Source organism: Sorex fumeus, unplaced genomic scaffold (genome assembly GCF_029834395.1).
Source record: "Sorex fumeus unplaced genomic scaffold, SorFum_2.1 ptg000006l, whole genome shotgun sequence".
Lineage (NCBI taxonomy): Eukaryota > Metazoa > Chordata > Mammalia > Eulipotyphla > Soricidae > Sorex > Sorex fumeus.
In genome coordinates this window covers 35,312,961-35,332,012 of record NW_026606063.1, presented here as the reverse complement: position 1 = coordinate 35,332,012, position 19,052 = coordinate 35,312,961, and the positions used below count along the sequence as shown (strand labels likewise).

The 19,052-nt window shown below is 43.9% G+C and overlaps 1 protein-coding gene across 22 annotated transcripts in view; it reads right to left on the bottom strand.

Annotated features, from left to right (window-relative positions):
• The window catches only part of MYT1L (myelin transcription factor 1 like), a 501,918-nt gene that overhangs the window by 36,820 nt on the left and 446,046 nt on the right, over positions 1 to 19,052 (bottom strand). For 21 of the 22 annotated variants that reach the window (XM_056128242.1, XM_056128237.1, XM_056128238.1 and 18 more), the window contains one exon: positions 5,944 to 6,006. The exons of the other annotated variant lie outside the window; for it this stretch is intronic. In XM_056128242.1, coding sequence (XP_055984217.1) covers positions 5,944 to 6,006 — 63 coding nt within the window. The remainder of the gene's footprint in view (positions 1 to 5,943; positions 6,007 to 19,052) is intronic. 22 annotated transcript variants of the gene reach the window in all.

Here is a 19,052-nt window from a genome sequence, read left to right as displayed (position 1 = left end):
TACTCATTGATCTATTTTCTGTCCACAATAGACCAGCCTCGAGCCATTATATATGCAGGTGTCTCATAGAACATACAAAAGGTACAGAATTCTTGGTCCTGAATTTGAGATGTTTTCTTCGATGCCTTGACTCATGGAGACCTCCACCGTGAACCAAATCCTGAATTCATGCCAGCTCCAGCTGCTCATCGTCCGCTCCCCAAGCTTGGGGGGAATGTTTTTTCTGGTGAGTTCTGATTTTTTTCCCAAGCATGCTGATTCCCAGTCAGGGAAGGGCATGATCCTCTCCCATCACCCTTCACTCATCCACTCGTTTCCTCAGAACTTTCTGACTGTGCTATGGGCTGAACTGGCTGTTCCTGAGAAAAAGCAGTGTCCATAGGCAGAGAAGGGTGAGGGGGTCTCCAGGACCTGCCAAGGCACTGGGATGCCAATATAGAAACTCGCTTTCCTGTCTTGATTCCATCAGTACCAGTCGCCCATGGCCAATGGCCTGTTTCTCTCTGCTGCTCCTCCATCTCTTCCATTTACTGCAAAACAGAGGGGAGGCTGACCTCTCTCCACCTGCTTCCTTTCTCTCCCAGCTCTTCTTTACTATGAATTTGCCAAGCAGCATCTGTACTTTCTACCACTTACACTACCGCCTGTCCAGCTGTCCGGTTCTTGATTCCAGAAGGCTCCATCCTGGGTACTGTGGTCACTGTGATGCTTTGCCATGGATGGATGCTCCTGGTTCCTGTGCAGTGTGACCATCGGTGGCTCTTCAGCTCTTGTCCACAGCTGCCTCTAGTCTTCCACATGCCTCCACAGCTCTTGTGGCTGAGAAAGCCTTTGTGCTTTCTCATGCAGTCGGGCTACTCTGCCCATCCGATTCTCCCATGGGTGGCTTCCTTCCCAGCCTACGGTGCTGTGGCCAAGCTCAAGCTTGTAGACTTGACTCTAGCCCGAGTTCCTCCATGTCCTCTGCTACCAACGCACTGACCTTGACCATGTCCATGCTCAAAGGTCTGACACCGGGCACTCCATGCTATCAATCTGCCCAGATTCAGGCCCTCTGGTCTTGCTTGCAGCTGCACTGGTGATTTCATTCTACTTGTGGATTTTCACATGTGAAGGAAATGAGTGCATTTTTCTCACCCACCCACTGCACTTTAAGAATAGTGGAGTGGAGCCCTGATCAACATTTAGAAACTTTTTATGCCTGAGACATAGAAATGAAACCCATCTTATGATACCAAACCAACCCCCGCCTGGAGCCCTCTGACAGAATTCCAGGCTCAGAACCATCTGGCAGTCGGCAGGCAGGAGCAGTGCGGGAGAAAAAGGCTTCAGATGTGGTGTCGGGCACCGTGAGGTGGGGTTTCTGTGCCGTCTGCTCTGTAGATCTGCTTCCTTTCCTATGTCCCAGCGTGCGGGGGTTGGGGGGGGGAGACCTATGTCCTCCAGTCCAGTACCAGGGAGGATGATTCAGAACCAGGACACAAACACCTCTGGCTTCTTCATCTTCCTTCCTACTTGGTCTCTATTTGCGATTTCTCCTTTAGGAGCCAAAGGACAACATGATAAGGTCACTCAGTCACTTTCTACTTCTGCTAGACCTCAAATGCCCCCGTCAGTGGATTCACAAATGGTTCTTCTTCTCTCTTGAGTTCCAAGACTGGCTTAGGAGAATTCTTAGCTTTTGAGCCCAGTTTCCATTTTGTAAAATGTGTGACTCCTGTCCCCACCACTTCACTTTTCCCTGCGTTCCAATGGCTCAGGCATGAGTGATTCTAACACTGTGTCTCCTGCCACCCCTCTCCTCCTGGGCTTTGCTGAATGTAAATTAATGCATTTAAACTTACAACTTCTGTCTGGTCAGCTTCTGGATCTCAAAGAACGTCACTATTCATCCAACTGTGTAGCTCAGGAATTTTCACTCCCTGGGCCTTCCTACCTTTGCCTCTGCACCTTTGAGTCTGTCCTGTTTCTTTGCAAAGAGCAGCACCTCCCTGGCCACCTAGTTCCTTCCCCACTGCTTTCACTCACCCACCCCAAATCATCTCCTGGATCTCACCCTACCCTCCCAAGTGAGCTTTAAATGCCACTCACACACATCTCTTAGCACTTTATGTTGCTAGTCACTCCATTTTTTGGAGGAGAGGGGTCCCTGTGGTCTAGAGAGTTTAGTTTATATCCTTTATCATGAATTCAGCAGATTCCTCAATCCAAGTTCTATTTAAAGACTCTGGCATGCACTTATACCCCCAACTCCAGTGGCACTGAGCTATTCACATTTTGTCAAATGCACTTTGATTTGGGAGTTGTTGCCATATTCTAATGCTGCTCCTTTGCTTGGGGAATCCTTCTCCCTGATAACTTCCCCTACTCATAATTTGGTCAGTTAGTATTTAGTAAATTTACCAGGCTTCTAGGGTTCTGGGATGACAAGGATTGTATTCTACTGATGAACATTTTTCTAGACAGAAGATACATCACCCAAAAGATGTGATCACTAATATAATATAGGGGCTCACTGTATATTTACTTGGTATTTTATACATTTTGGAAACATGGCCAACAGTTTTAGAATTCTTGAATTCTCTAGGGAGGAAAGGCTAGGGTCTTGGGTGATGGACAGTCTTAGATGAAATGGCCTGAACAGCAGGAAGCCAACACTCTGGGCTAGAGGGCAGTGAGTTCTGTGCCCTCCAGACCAAAAATGGAACAATTTCGTCACCACAGCTGGATCTCTAGGGTAGAAAAACTTTGTGTCTCTGTCCTTTGGAATAAATTGACGTGTAGCCCTTGTAAAAGCTGAGATTGTCAATGATAATCTTTTGCAAAAACCTTTGCATGCTTGTTTTGATTCCTAAAGTATACTGGAACTGAGTAGGAGCTCTAGATGCTGGTTTCATCCTGGGAGTTTATGCCATCTACGATTATAGGAGAGTGAAACAGATATATCACAGGAGAAATGGGACTTGCATGTGTGTGGGTGATGTTGGATTTCTGTGCTGTTTCCTCATGTGCAATTAGAATAAAATTCATCTTGTCATAGGAGAGTGAGATCCTACAGGGTGCAAGCTAATTACAGTTCTGGGCTCATATGTGGTTTTTGCTATTACAGAACATTCTGGAATCCTACAGGCACAGTCACTCTGTTTGATAGCTACAGTGTGCCTGTAGGAATCAGATTCTTATAAGACTCTGGAGAAAACACAAGACTTTCTTCTGCACTCGTGCACTTTGGAGCACCAGCGAGTTTATCACATCCCTGAAGGGTCTCTGAGACAGGGCAGAAGAATTCTGAGAGTTCTGTGTGTAGGACTAAGGGGTCCTGTACCCACACATATGAACTTCTGGAAAAAGCCAACCTGGGTGAAGGGTCAGAGAAAAGCTTGAAGAGAACCTCAGAAAAAAAGATCTTTGAAGAAAAGGTGAAGAAGTGAATTTTGTTCTGTTTGTTTTGATTTTGGAATCACAACTTGCGATATTCAGGGGCTTTCTCCTGCTTGATGTTTGGGGATCACTCCCAACAGTTCTCAGAATATCATGTGGTGCTGGGGATCAAAACCCAGGGTTTCCACATGCAAAACATGCAATCCAGTCCTTTGAGCTATCTCCTTGGCCTTGAAGAAACAGACGTTTAAAAATTTGTTGTCTGTGGAAGAACAATGCTGAACACTTGACAAAGATTTTTCTATGTCCTCTGGCAAGGAAGGTTAAAGCATTTGATAGAGAGGGCTTTAAAAATTGACCATCACAGCTATTCAATTGATGTATTTGTTAAAGTAAATTTAGGAAAGATCCAGAGATGATCTAGAGACTGAAATGCATAGCACCATCAAAACCAATACAGAAATATGATTCAGACGTTAGGATGGTAAGCATGCCCTGTATTCCCAAGGGAGCTCATTCTGGGGACGTGATGAAACATGGGAATAGAGGCTGATGCAGTTCCTATTCTTCACTATCACCACTCAGAGTCTCACATTTATAGGGCACAGAAGGATTGAGGTTAGCTAGTGCACTGGGGGTTTTCAGGGCCTGTAGGGGAAGGTACACTGGATAGAGCTCAGGACAGAGCCCAGGAGAAAGTTGAAGCTGGTATCCACACTGCCCTGGACTGGAAGATTAGGGAGGAGTGAGCATCTTGGTGTGAGACAGAGTTCAGCATGTGCATTTAGTTTGAGAGGAGGGATAAGCTTCCAAGATGCTCCATGTTCCAGATGGCTGCTCCAGGCGAATCAAACCACTTAAATTGTGAGGGTCCTAGTTCTATGGCCACTCCCACAATTCACAGGAGCCATAATAATGCTGAAAACACATCTCTGACTTGAACTGTGGCACAAATGTCAAACAAAAATGCAAAAGGACCATCATTTATGTAGTTTTCTCTGTAGTAGCACAGAAGTAATAGCATCGTGTTTTCTGGGGAATGGACCACAAAGCTTAGCCCAGAAAAAAGGCCTCTTTGTACCCATTGGCATCAGAACCAACAGACCAGGAGAAGATAGTTTCTTCCACCTCAGCATCAATCTCTCTTTGGTGTCTGTTTACATAAGAACATAGAACTCTTGCACTCTACCGTGTTCAGCCTTGTCCTAACTAGGTCTGTGCAAGGGGTCTGTTATTATTGGGATAAGTGACATTGCCCGTGTGAAACCTCACAGGACTCGAGATGGAGCTCCAATTTGATGACACTGAATCCAATTTACTTTTCAACTTGATGAACCAGCCCTGGTTATTATTTATCCCAGGCATAGACTGTGGTTTCATTTAAGCTGATGTCATATTTTATTCGAAAGTTTGTGACCTCTTAAGACACAAGTTTAATAATATAAATTAAATTTTAAACTAAAGTAAAACTAAATTTCTATAATGTCATACTTTCCAAGAAAACCATTTGGGAAGCAGATCATCCTTAGTTGTGCTGATTATTATAAATGATGGGTTGTGCCCAGGCAAGGCTGAGACATTTTCTTTCCAAGGTTACTTACAATTAAGAGTGCTAGGGCCTGAGATATAGTTCAAAGGTTAAGGCACTTGTCTTGCACATGGATGACCCTGGCTAGATCTCTGACACCACATGTGGTTCCCTAAACCACACCAGGAGTGATTTCCAAGCACAGAGCCAGGAGTAAGCCTTGAGCACCTTTGAGTGTGGCCCCCCAAACCAAAATAAATACATAAATATAGGAATTGCTACCAAAAAGAGAGTGGCATAGAAGGTGCTAACAATTTATATTTAACTGGCATTATTGTTAGAATTATTTTTATTATTGCTCTTATTCTAGCACAGCGGGTAGGGCGTTCGCCTTACAAGCGGCCATCATGGCCGACCCGAGTTCGATTCCTCCGCCCCTCTCAGAGAGCCCGGCAAGCTACCGAGAGTATTCGATATGCCAGACACAGTAACAACAAAGTCTCCAATGGAGATGTTACTGGGCCCGCTCGAGCAAATCGACGATCAACGGGAGGGCCTTTATTTATTATTATTATTCTAATTCAGAGTAACCTTACTCTGACAACAATTCTTTCCGGATTTAGTTCCTTTTGCTTCTACATCTGAAATCTAGAGGTAGTCTCAACTGCCTGGTAAAATTAGTTTCAAAGACTTCCCTGGTGTCTGGGTCACTGTGGTCTTTAGGGGACGCCTTTGGACCTCTCCTTCCTTTATTACTTTTCTATGGAGAAGATGTGCTGTGGGATTATTGTCAAGATGTCTCCTGCAGATGGAGTTGGCTGCACAGTGTGAGAGCTCTCCAAGAGAAGTGGGTGGCTCTAAATGTGCAAATTCGCTTCCTTACGAAGACCAAAGGAAGACAGCTGTGCGTGGTGATTTGATCTCCAGATACTCCATGGATCAGAGGAGGCAAACTGAGCATGCCCCAAGCCTGATGTTAGTGAAGGCAAAGGAGAAGGAGCAGTGTGAGGAGCAGAGGAGCCCCCTCTACCTACCTTCGATGAGAAGCGTAATTGCCGGTAATGTGCCCAGAGCCGTCACAGCCAGGGGTGGGGCACCTACAATTAAAAATGCAAATTGAGTAATTTACTCAAAAGAAATAAAATCCCCTGTGTAAGTACTCTTTTTGGTTATCCAAAAAGTGATTTTTTTTTTTTAATGCTCAACCTCTTTACTTGAGAGGTGAGAAACTGAGCTGGAAGTTCCTGGCTTCTTAGTCACTGCCAGGCATAAACCTTTGATCACCTTCTTCCTTCTCAGCTCAAAGACCCTTTTCCGAAGGGTCATGCATTTCAGTAACTACTTTGGATTCAACAGGCTCTACTCACTAGGTCTATTGCTCTAGACCTTTGGTCAGTAGGATATTTACTCCAGAGTTGATCTCCTTCATATACTCCATATTTCCTTTCCTTATTATTAACTTCATCTTCAGCCAAGACCAGTTACAAAGGCACCAGACTAGCTAGGAAGCAAGATTAATGTGCAAGGAGATGGATACTCAGTGCTCTAAGAGTACTAGTGAACCCTCAAAACACCAGAGGCTTTAGGGGCTCATGTCTAACTGCCTCTTGACAATCCTACCTAACTGGTAGATCCATTTCCAGTGTGGGATGTACTGTCCCAGACTTTGAGAATGGGGTCAATCTTCTTTCAGACTTTTTGGGGGGCACTCACATAGGTCTAATGGGACTTAAATACTTACTATGTCTAAAGACTTGCATACAATGTAGATCTCTTATGATCAGCCAGGTGAAGTCGTCTGATATACTTTGGTCAGTTCAAGGGTTTTTCAATGCTTCATTTAAACCTGACTAGGAAACCTCATCCAGTTTCAAAGGACAACATTGTCATTTCTGTAATGGGAGGGCACATGCCGTGCACACACAAAATTTGCCCCCTATTGTCCTTCATCTAACTCCTTAACTATGCCATCTCAAGAGTTACCAGTTCACATGGCGAGGACATTGTTCTTTTAAGAATTTCAGTTGCAACTGATCCACCAGTGGCATAAACATTAAGGAAAAAACATTCTTCTTCTTTTTTTTTTTGAAAAGTGGAACTTTCTGAAAATAACTGGCTCCAGGGATTTAGTAAGTGATATCTGAACCTAATCATAACCTTTGATCATACCCTGAGGCCCCATTCCTATTCCCTGAGCACCTGAATTCCTAACAAGGTAAAAGAAATCAAAGGCTTAAATCTTTAATACATGTCTATTGCTTCTATGAGAGATGTCAGCTTCTACTCAGAAAGTCACCATGGATATTGGATGTGGAGACCAGGTCAGCAAGTGACTTCCTTTTTCTAACGACCCTCCTCAACACCAGCTCCAAGAGGGGCAGGGAGATGGAGAGAATGAAATTGGACTGCTGTCAAGAGTGTGAAAGCCATTTTGACATTTGGATAGGAAAACAACTTTTGGTACTTAGAAATTGTGGAATTTGCTTTTAGTCCTAAGTGTCAGACTGTGACTCTAGGTACCAGAGTATAGGAACTGTCCATTTTCATATCAAATAAAAGGCGAAAGCTTAATTTTCAGTTTGTTCTATGGGAGAATAAAAGAGAGAGTGAAAAGGCAATAGAGAAATGGTTGGTGTGCATAAGCAAAGTCAGGATTTTAAAAATAGCATCTTGAGGTACAGCAATGAAGTGTTTAAAACCGTATTGAGGTATCAAGAACAGCAATTCCAAATCTGAGGTTGACCGGATTATTGCTAAAGTAAGAGCCGTTTATGTACACTTAAAGTTCAATGGGAAGACTCTCCTGTCAACTGCTAAGTAGCTATTTTCTAAATAATAACTTAAATGACTAAATTTAAGAAGCTGATTTCCCTAATGATACCTCATGTGGATAAGCCTAAACCCAGAATGCTCACAGAGTCAGAAAAAATTGAAAGTAACAATAATAATTCCATCCAGAGAAGCTAGTCTCCATGTAAGTTTCTGTTTTGAAAATGTATCAAGAAACAGAAATGTTTCCTACTAGCCAATAACATATACTTGGCCTTACTTTTTGTGAAAAACCACCACCACCACCACCACCACCACCACCACCACCACCACCACCACCACCAAACTCTCAAATCTAAACACTTCCTAAATTAAGCACTTAGTACAAATCTATTTTAAAATAGATTCATTTTAACATGAGAAGATATATATATTTTTTCATTTTCTCTTATTGAGGGTGGAAGAAGACTGACATATTCTTTTCAAATTTAAAGCAAGGCATCGTCATCCAAATAATACAAGTAAAATCTAGATTCTATTATTTAAAAAGAGAAAGATTTAGAGTAGTTTTCAGGTGTTGAAGGAACTTATAAGTGCACCTTTGATTTGAAAAGACATGTTTCAAATGTCCTTTATACCATAACAAAATATTGAAATATTGATTTGGCATGCTTTCAGACCTTATATTGTTTGAGCAAAATAAAGAATATATAGCGAGCATATAAAGAGGTCTTTCTTTTTTGTTTTTGGGGTACACCCCACTATGCTTACTCAGGGCTCTGTGGGTCAGATTCCTTCAAGGCAAGCACCGTACCTGCTGTATTATTTCTCTAGTCGCTAGAGGCCTTTTAAACATTTTTTTTTTGTATGTTGGGTCACACCTGGCGATGCACAGGGGTTACTCCTGGCTTTGCACTCAGGAATTACTCCTGGCGGTGCTCAGGGGACCATATGGAATCCTGGGAATCGAACCCAGGTTGGCTATGTGCAAGGCAATTGCCCTATCCGCTGTGCTATCACTTCAGCCCCTTTTTTTAAAAAAAGATTTTTTAAAAATATTCCTGCCTTCCCCCATCTTCCCTGTTATGTGCATGGGATCAAATCTCATTCTTGCATCTCAGAATTAAATCTGCTAAGATTCATGCTTCTCTGGGGAGCTGAAACCAGGTCTGATGCATATGTGGAGGCTGGAGGAGAGGCCGGATTTGCTGAGGGCTCTGTGTGGTCTCTGGCTTAGAGACTCTGCTTTCTGCCCTGTTCTGAGGATGCTGAGCTGACTCAATACCTCCTGCAGTGATCTCTACCTAGGAATCTCCAAGGTACCCCAGTCTGCTATTAACTTCCTTCCAGAATAACCTCTTTTGGAGAAAGTAGTTTGGCATTCTCATCTCTAGGTAGTGCTCTGGATCACAGCCGGAAGCCTAGTGGGGCATCTCTATTCTTTTTTTCTCAAGGAGGCAGGTATACATTTTACATAATGTTCAAGACTTTCAGGCTTTCAAAAAAAAAAAAAAAACTCTTAGATTTACCTACAGATTTTCTCGCTTTAAGAAATCTTGACAAAAAAATCTCTCAAAAAGTACCATTTTTCTGAAGTCAGTGAATGGGGAAGTGATTATTCCCGGAACCAAAGAGGCCTTGGCTTCTCAGCTGGAGCAGTAGCTCCAGGACCCTTGATAACAGGCGCTGTAAAATCGACTCACAAAAATTCGATTTGCATCTACCCTTCTAAGAGCACATCTTTTCCATGAAGGGAGGCCCATGTGGGATAATCAAAATTCCCCATGGATAAAATCAGACCGCAGCATGCGCTGCACAGCTTGGGTTCGGAGATGGCAGAGAGATTGACTGGGTTTCCATGGAAACTGCCTGGAAGGCAGACCCAGGTTGACAGCACAGAAGTGCCACGTAAAAGCACAGGGCTTAGCTGTCTCCTGACTTCCCTGTGGCCACACAAACCACCGTGCCAAGTCTATTTTAAGTTCCTACGGTTAGTGATGTAAAGTTAAGTTAAAGAAAATGTGTGCTTCATGGGCTTTGTTCTCTTTTACTCCAAAAGGGTTATTGGTAAAATCACTCTGAATAAATAATTCTGGACACTCCATGGGTTGCCTCCTGGATATATTTAAGAGAGAAATATTTATGAATTCCTCATTTTTCTTAGGACTTGCATTAACTTTGGGATTTAAGTAATATCAAAAGAAAATGATTTTTGGTATGGCATCATATTATCTGGCTGGAAAAATTGGCCTTGGATGGCACTGAAAGATGATGATGGACAATCAAATAAAGTTTTTTCTTTTTTTGATTTTGGGGTCACATCCAATAGTGTTCAGGGCTTCCTCCTAGCTCTGTGCTCAGGAATCATTACTGGCAATGCTCCAGGATCATGTGGCATCGGGAGTCAAGTTCCTGTGCTAGTTCTCTGGACCCCATAATAAAATATTTTAAACATTATTAATATTTAAATGTTCTAAACAGGGTTTAGTCTGGCAGGATTTAGGAAGCTTCAAGGAAGAAAGAAAGAAAGAAAGAAAGAAAGAAAGAAAGAAAGAAAGAAAGAAAGAAGCCAGGACCACTCAGTCAGGTCATTTGATTTTGATTACTTGGAAGCAGCCCTTTTGGAATAGGAACCAGTTAAGTTTCTGCTGCCTTTGCACATATAAAACATCAAAGAGTCCCCCAAGCCTCCCTGAACCACTTTTATGCTCTCACAGCTTTCTCCTTGTGATTTATCACCAGAAGAAACATTTGGTCTGGACCTAGAGAGGAATCCTCCCTGATCACATCTACAGGGAAGTCATGAGACTGAAAAAGGAGCTTAATGTTCATGCACAAAATATGAAAAGACAAAAGCTGTATGACTCTGGCACATGTTACAAAGATGTGAAGCCCCACCACCTTGCTTTTCAAGTTAGCTGCTTATTTGTCCTTCCCTAAGACATAGCACCTACTTTTATCTTTATTTCTCCCCTTTGAAAAATCTCAACACTGACACAGGGTAGCACTGTCTGCACTGTCCTCCCGTTGTTCATCAATTTGCTCCAGCGGGCACCAGTAATGTCTCCATTGTGAGACTTGTTGTTACTGTTTTTACTGTGGCATATTGAATACACCACAGGAAGCTTGCCAGGCTCTGCATGTGGGCAGGATACTATTGGTAGCTTGCTGGGCTCTCCGAGAGGGGCGGAGGAACCGAACCCAAGTCAGCCGCATATAAGGCAGATGCCCTACCTGCTGTGCTATCGCTCCAGCCCTGACACAGGGTAGCAAAAAGCAAAATCTATAGACTGAAGTTATGTTATTGCTTAATTATTCATGAGAATATCTAGAAGTGTGCCCTCCACATTCTATCATCATACTACTTCTTATTTGAAAATAAACATGGGGACTTAATAAATAGTTACATTAAGAAGAATATTTATTGGTTGTGTTCTTGTTTTAGGACCACACTTGCAAAAAGCAAAATCTATAGACTGAAGTTGTGTTATTGCTTAATTATTTATTAAAATATCTAAAGTGTGCCCTCCACATTCCATCATCATACTACTTCTTATTTAAAAATAAACACGGGGACTTAATACATAGTTATATTAAGGAGAATATTTATTGGTTGTGTTCTTGTTTTAGGGCCACACTCAACGATGTTCAGGGTTTACTCCTAGATATTTACTCAGGAATTACTCCTGACGGGTTCAGGGTACCATATGGGATGCTGGGAATCAAACCCAGACCTTCTGTGTGCAAGGCAAATGCCTTACCCAATGGACTATTACTCTGGCCCCAAGGAAAATATTCAAAATGAGGGAGTTTCCTGCATAGTGGGGATCCCCTCTGATGAACAGGAGATATACACTGTACCTCCCTTTATGATGACATTTAGTACATGTCATTATCATTGCAATAGGAAACCCAGAATGTCTGGATCTCTTTAGCAATGGGTCAGTACACACTTCAAGGAGCCCCAGGAAGTCAACACACACACAAATATGTGTTCTCAAGGTGCAGAGTAAGCTGCCAGTGTGTCCCCAAAGGAAAGGGGGTAGGTCAGGCACCTAGGACAGGTAAGGACCAGGTTTTTCAGCACTTATCTGGAAAATAAACGTATATAGAAGACACTGACAGTCTCTCATCTTAATGGGATCAATTGCTTATTTTAAAAATCATAGTTACATGGGTGGCAAGTTTGGGCTATATTTGGAATTGTCCGTGTTGCTCATCAGATTTAATTGAACTGACCCCAATAAGACAGAGTGATTTTGAGTCAAACATGCCTCATTTGGAGCTTAGTAGCTACCAGATGCAGGGGAAAAAGTACTCACTGAACATTTGGAATAATAATATAAAAAAATTAAACAGATATACTTGGGGTTCTTGCAAGAATTTCAAGGAGAGTTGTTTCAGTGATGACATTTATATTCCTTTGTTTCATAGCAAGGGGATTTGACAGTAGAACAAAACATAAAAATGTGTAATTTTTAATGAATTCCCTTAATTTTGAAAGAAATCATAAAAATGTAAGGTGAAGGCAGGGCTATAGGAACAGAATGTAATGTTATAGGTCACATTCATTAAAACCTATGGCCCACTTCTACAGAAAGCTTAATTGAAAGACATTTCCCCTTTTTGTCTAAAGATACATGGTTCTAAAAATATTCCTTTATTCATAAAATATTATTTAGAAAATTTATATAAATGGGATGCAAAAGGTTATAGGGGTGCAAAAATAATTATATATATGTACATATATATATATATATATATATATATCTGGAGCAATAGCACAGTGGTAGGGCATTTGCCTTGCGTGCAACCAGCCCTAGTCGAGCTGGGTTCGATTCTTCCACCTGCTCGGAGAGCCCGGCAAGCTACCGAGAGTATCTCGCCTGCACGGCAAAGCCTGGCAAGCTACCCATGATGTATTCAATATGCCAAACACAGTAACAACAAGTCTCAAAAAAAATGGAGACATATATAAAAACTGATTCTTATACTACACTCTTGCAGTTTTCTTTCCAACTAGAAAGAAACCAAGTCACTAAAAGGAATCTACACCCCCTTCTGCCTCCTAATTTAAATATATGTACTGAAGTGCAAGGAATACAAAATCCTGTAGCTTTTGACTTTCGGTGACTATAAATAATGTGAATTTAGTTTTTTATATTTGTTTTGTTTTGGGGGACATAGGTAGTGCTACAGGGCTTACTCTTGGCTCTGAGCTCTGGGATCACTCCTGGCAGGCTCAGGGAATCATATAGGATGCCAGGGATTGAACCTGGGTGTTCAAGGCAAGGACCCTATCGGTTGTGCTATTGTTCTGGCCTCTAAACTTGTTCTAAGAACCAGTATTGAGTTTTCAGGGTTCAGGGTTTGCCCATGTTCCTTCCCCAAAGCTCCAGTTCCCACCCTGCCAGCCCTCTCTGCCAGCTCTCTGGAAGCATTTGGGCACTTGTCTCCCCTTCAAATTCCTGTAGAATTCAGTGAGTGACTTCTACATGTGATGGCTAGGACATGCTGGGATTAGGAAAGCCTACACATTTAAAATCACTCAGCCATCCTGCTGGTTGGAGCACATAGTGGTGGAAGACTTGCTTTCTGATAACATGTAACTGGTGAACAAAGTCTCCAAGAACTTTTCTTCCACAAATAGACTCAAAAACAAGTGAAAAAGAGTTCTCAAAGTACCCTTCAAATGATCTTTCACACTTCTTTGTTTTTTGGGGGGAATGATTCAAATAACCTTTGGGACTAGATTAGGCTCAGGTCAATAATAAATCAAATGTGATTCATTGTGAAGATAACACTCAGAGCTTTAACTATGGGGGACCTTGGGAGACAGAGACAGGGAATCCTAGGAACTGCTTGGGGGAGCCACAGGCGAAGATAGCCTGTGATTTGGTGGGTGTAGGAACTCGAACTCAATCTGTTCTACTCTTTCCAATCACCTGTCACATACCCATAAAGTCCATTAGGATGCTGCACTTACTCTACAACTCTTTGGTATCAGGTTGAGTTATGGGCGTCAATTTGGCTTAGAGGATGACGTGTCTATAATCAGCTTCTGGTTACCCCTAACAAACACCAGAATATCCACAATGCCCTACCCCTTGATTCTGGGTATCTCTGTGCTGACTCTAAGGGGGAGGTGACAGTACAAGGTGACCAGACCCCACACAGAGCTGAGGCTGAGTATGGTCTTTACTGGGCTCATTTCCACGAACTTAGGGTTGCAGTACAGGGAGAATTTGGTGGCTGTGCCTGCATTATTCATGCTGCATGCAGCTCGCTGTTTGCTTCAGTCATGCTGCCTCGAAGTCTGAACATACGAGGCATCCCTGTTCATCATGCTACCTGACTGTCAGATGGGAGGGAGTGGCAGTGGGGGATGGGGTGTGGACACCTGACTCGGAGCCCTGGTTGCCACACTGAACTGCTGTCACCGAGGGCATCCCAGGAACATCAGCGTAGACTCCTGCCCAGTGCGGCCGAACGTACCTAGCACATCCTGACGTCCCACTCATTTAACGGGGTGTGTCCGTGGGAACCTGCTGCCGGAGCACATGCACGTCCAGCAGCAGAGGAGCGGCTAAACAAAGGCTGGGGAGCGGAGGCAGAATTGGAATTGGACTCGAGGACCCATGCAAAAAAAAAAATACAAAAGGTGACTGATGCAGCTGACTCAAGGCAACAAGAAACCACCCTTCTGACCTCCTATCCTGACGCGTTGAAGGGGCACACGCAGGGGCCAGTCTGCACTCAACCACAGCTCTCCCTGTGCACAGGGGTTGGGGATGAGGGGGCATCAACATGCAGCGACCTCACATGGGGCTGGGGCACTGAGGCCCAGGGCCTGCAAGGATGTACTCACCTTTAGTTGATCAACTTGAGCACTAAGGCATGTAATATGTTGTGAAAAGAGTTCTTTGAAAGATTCATGGACCTAGGGTTGCAATGGACTTCTTTCTGGCCTGGGACCATGGTTGGGATGGGCAGGAATGAGAGTCCCTATGTGACTCTTAGTGTTCTTATTAGTATCCCTTGCCTCTAAGAAAGGGAAGCATTTGCAACCAAAACCAATGTAAGGCTAAGAGGTCAAGCTTTGGATGCTGGAGCTGGTGGTCTTGGTTGGAGTGTGTTGCCTAGGGTGAGGCAAAGAGGGGATTCTTTGCAAAGGCTTCTGGTTTGACAACGACAAATTTTTCAAGCCCAGGAGCTCAGTTGGATTGTACTGGAGACAGAGACAGGCAATCTACAGGGCCACAAGGACTATTCCTACAGGGATGCTACCCCTCCTCACAGCCATGCATGCATAAACCCATGCTCTGTGCTTTCAAGCAGACAGGGAAAAGGGAGAGTGGTTACAAGACCAAGACAGACTTTGTTCTCTCAGGTCTGAGAACACTGGGGCTCAGATATTTGGGACCCAGAGTTGCTGTATTGGGTGAGAAATGTACATCTGTGTGAGTATTCAGAGGGGCCCAGGGTAGTGAGGTGAGGTTAGGAAGTCACAGAGTTAACGGAGAGCTTCAAGCCGCATGTGTTAGAGAGGACATAAAACAAAGAGAAGGTGCCTAGTTTCCCCTCCAGACTTCAGAAAGCATTAGGAGAAACAGGTCGTCCAGTACAGAAGAGCTCGAAATGCTCAGGGTCAAGGTTCCAGGCTTTCCTGTGCAGCCGAACTCTTGCTCCCGTTGTTGTGTATTTATTTCAGGTTTGCCAGGTTTGCAGAGCTTTTATTATTATTTTTAATCCTTTATCTTATGTTATAAAGCAAGCATTTTTTTCCTACTCTGGAGAAATAAAAAGATTCTGTACTTCATTCACATCCTATATAATCAGAATTCTCTGAACAATCCTTCATGGGGGTGTGGGAAGGGCACTTCCTGTCTTCTGTTTTTCCACCAAATCCCATCTTTTCTTTTATTGACAATAATCATATGTGTCACTTTTTATTTCAGTTTATTCTTTTTCTTCTTTCAGTACCTCAAGCAAATAAAAATAGTTCTGGAAACTTCTCCCTTCCTACTATCATCTCTCTCTCACCCCCATTTGATCTCTTTTTTGGGGGGCTCAAATCTAGAAATGATTTTCCACACTTAGTTTTTAAAAAGTATTTAGGAAAATATTGATCATCGTTCAAGTGTTCTTATTTTACAGATCAGGGAACAGACTCACATAGCAAAGTCATGGTGCTCATTTGGACACAGACAGCTAAGATGGTATCAAAAGTTTTTTGATGCTAACCTCTATGAAACAGCCTTATTATCAATAAATAATTACCCTTGAAACCTTTCATCTAACCTATCTCTCATGTCAGGACAGGTTTATTTTCATTAAGAGACAGGAATTCATTTGTTCCTGTGTAAGCAATTTAATTTACTGATGGACTTCTTGGTGCTTTGTCAAGTGAGGAACAGTGAAGGAGACAGTTTGAAAGTGCAGTGAAATTTCATTAGAGTTCTGTGTCAAGGCCACAGACATAGGTCTGGGGAGGTTGCTCAGCAGTAGGGAATTTTTGTATGTGTGAAGCTCTAGGTTCAATCCCTGTCAAATATGGTAACATTTTTGCTTGTTTTTGGACCACGTCTGTGGTGCTCAGAGCTTATTCCTGGCACTGCACTTAGGAATCATTCCTGGCAGGGCTTGGGGGACCATATGGGATGCTAGGGATTGAACCCAGGTCAGCCATGTGCAACGCCAGTGCTCTATTGTACTATTGCTCCTCTCCCCTGGAAAATAAAATAAAATAACATTCACAGGATGGTTTCTAAATCTCACTGACACACGGCTTCCTGCTTCTAGGTTAGTAAGAGAACAGTCGACCTCACAGCCAACCCTGCTGTAATGTGTTCCCCTATGTGCTGGCTCTGAAATCGGTAAACCACATTTCCCTGAGAAAAGAGACTCTTAACAAAGAATTCAAGGAAAAAGTCAAGAAGGGGAGCTGAGCAGGACAGAAGAGACCTGACCTTCATCCGAGGGTGGATGAAGGTAGAGTAAAAGGTTGATCAGAGGCTGCTCAGGTGCCTGCCCAGCCTTCTTAGGTTCTCAGAGACTCTTGTACCCAGGACAATGCTCACAAGGCTTGGATGGCCCCTAGGTGACCTGGTCATCAAGTCATGGCCTAAAGTCCAGATGTGTTCTTGTAGTGGAATCCCAAAAGATGATATTTGCTCTTGGACTCAATCTCCATCCCATTTCTCTGGAGGAGGAAACCCATGATTGTTTCCTCAAAAGACTCAGAAGTGTTTAGAGAAGGTTTAACTAAAGTGCACTAACTTTACATAAATGGGTGTGAGGGGTGGTCTGCCAGCTTGGTTTGCCAGGGTGACTTCACTCTGGTGGAAACTGTTGCCCGAACTAAGGATTCATTCATGTATAGAATATCAGGCTGTCTGCTAGAGAAGCACTGGTTACATCTCATGGCCTTTGTATTAAGAACAAATCTGGCAAAATTGCCTCAAGGGGCAAAGAAAGAGATGCTCTGAAATATGAAATGAAAGACAAGAGCATGGCCCAGAATGGGTAAGAAAGACTGGAGTGAAATGCCTCTCGATGTCCTGAAACTGTTCAGCCTCTCACATGTACTGGCTTTAGGCCTCCTGCCAGGAAACCCACTGTCTACTGGGATTCCTCAGTGCCTGGTTCTGGGGAGGTGGAAGTGGGCTGTTCGCATCAGTTTGGAAGGTGCACCGAGGCGAAAGGGCTTCAACTGTGTGTTTGAGAGAGATGGGTGGCAGCGGAGGAGGAAAACATTTGGGGACATTCAACTTAGAGAAGACTCAGGGAAGCCAACCAAACCAATGCCCTAAAATACTCAGAAGGCCTTTGGAGGAGGAGGGGCAGCATTGTATTTGAAAAGCTGCCAGCCAGGACTGTATAAAGATTCTCTCTTTCTCAGCACCACTGATCCAGGAAAGGCTAGTATCCTTTGAGGTCCTGTGCTCCTCCCCACTTATGGGAAGTTCCCAAGAGCAAGGTGGGAAGACATGAATTGGTTCTCAGTAGAGCAGTGGGACTGGCATCTGTCCCAGATTCCTGGATATTGTGAGTGGCCTAACCTGGAGTGGGTGGCCATGAACTAAGGTCCTCTGGAAATCTGGGACATATCTTGGCACTCCAAAGGCTGCTCCCTGTCCTCAGGCAGGTTACTTCAGGGCAGGTTTTTGGATGGATACCCCACTGAGAGGGGCCTTCTGGTCACACATTGTCACACCAGGTCCCTATCTTCCCTGTATGTCTGTATCCACTTGTGCACCCCCATGTCACTTTACTTCATCCTTCCTCACTCCACAGACTCTCCAGGCTGTGAAGCCACAGGAGCTCAGCTGCATCCTCTTCTGTCATAGAAGTCCTCTCCTCACAGCCAGCCTTCACAGTATGTCTTCTTTGACATACTGTCATGTGTCCAGCCTGAGGTTTGACTGGTGGGGAAGCCGGGCATGCTACCCAGTGTGGACCATCTTTCAATCATCTGGCCAGGATTCAGGAAGGCAAGGTTCAAGGACATTCTTGTCATGTATGTGAACACCAGGCCACTGTCTTGTGGTTCAAGCAGATGCAGTGGTCAACGTTTTCTCCCCAGCAACTGCTCAGTGGATCATGGTCCATTTTTCATTGTCTGGTGTGCAGACCAGAACTGACTCTTGAGCCACTGTGGGTGCCTCCTGGGTGGGTGAGTGGCCGGCATGTGGCCATTCCAATAAACTGTTCTAGTCTCTTGGGTGTCAGGGTTTCTGCTTCCTGGCTCGAGCAGCCAGCTAACCCTGTTCTAGCTCCAAGTTAGCTTCCAGCCTAAGTCCACAAGCTTAGTGCTTCCAACATGGCGAGATGGGTTCCAGAGCAGTCCCACAGCCACTCTGGGAGAAACTGGGTAGAGGACTTCCTGGGTGGTGTCTGCCAGTGGCTACATGCGGTGAGGTTATAAGAATCTCTGCTTGGGGGGCAGGTGTGGGTAGAGGACATGGGTTCTGAAAGGAGACGGTCTGGGGGGCTCTGCCCAGGTGGTAGCATGCAGCATCCACCTTCTCTCAGGGGTCCTTCTTCTCTCTCACTCCCAGGTTCAATTTGGACGAGATCAGAGATGGCCGTAGAGGGCTTGCCTTGGGTGGAATTGAAGACCTTTTGTTTTCTCAGCAGGTGACTTCTAAAACAAGTTCATTCACCTATCTGAGCTTAGTTCTCACATCTCCAGCATAGGATCGATAATGCCTGTGTTGAAATAAAGGTCTAAAGGAAAATAATTTCAGTCCTTCGGGAAAGAAGTCAATAGCTAGGTAAGGCTATCAGACCTCACGTGCCGTGGAAGGGTGGGCTGGAGGGATCAGATCCAGGGTCCAGCTCAGTTTCCTGGGGAAGAGAGAGCTCCGGGGAT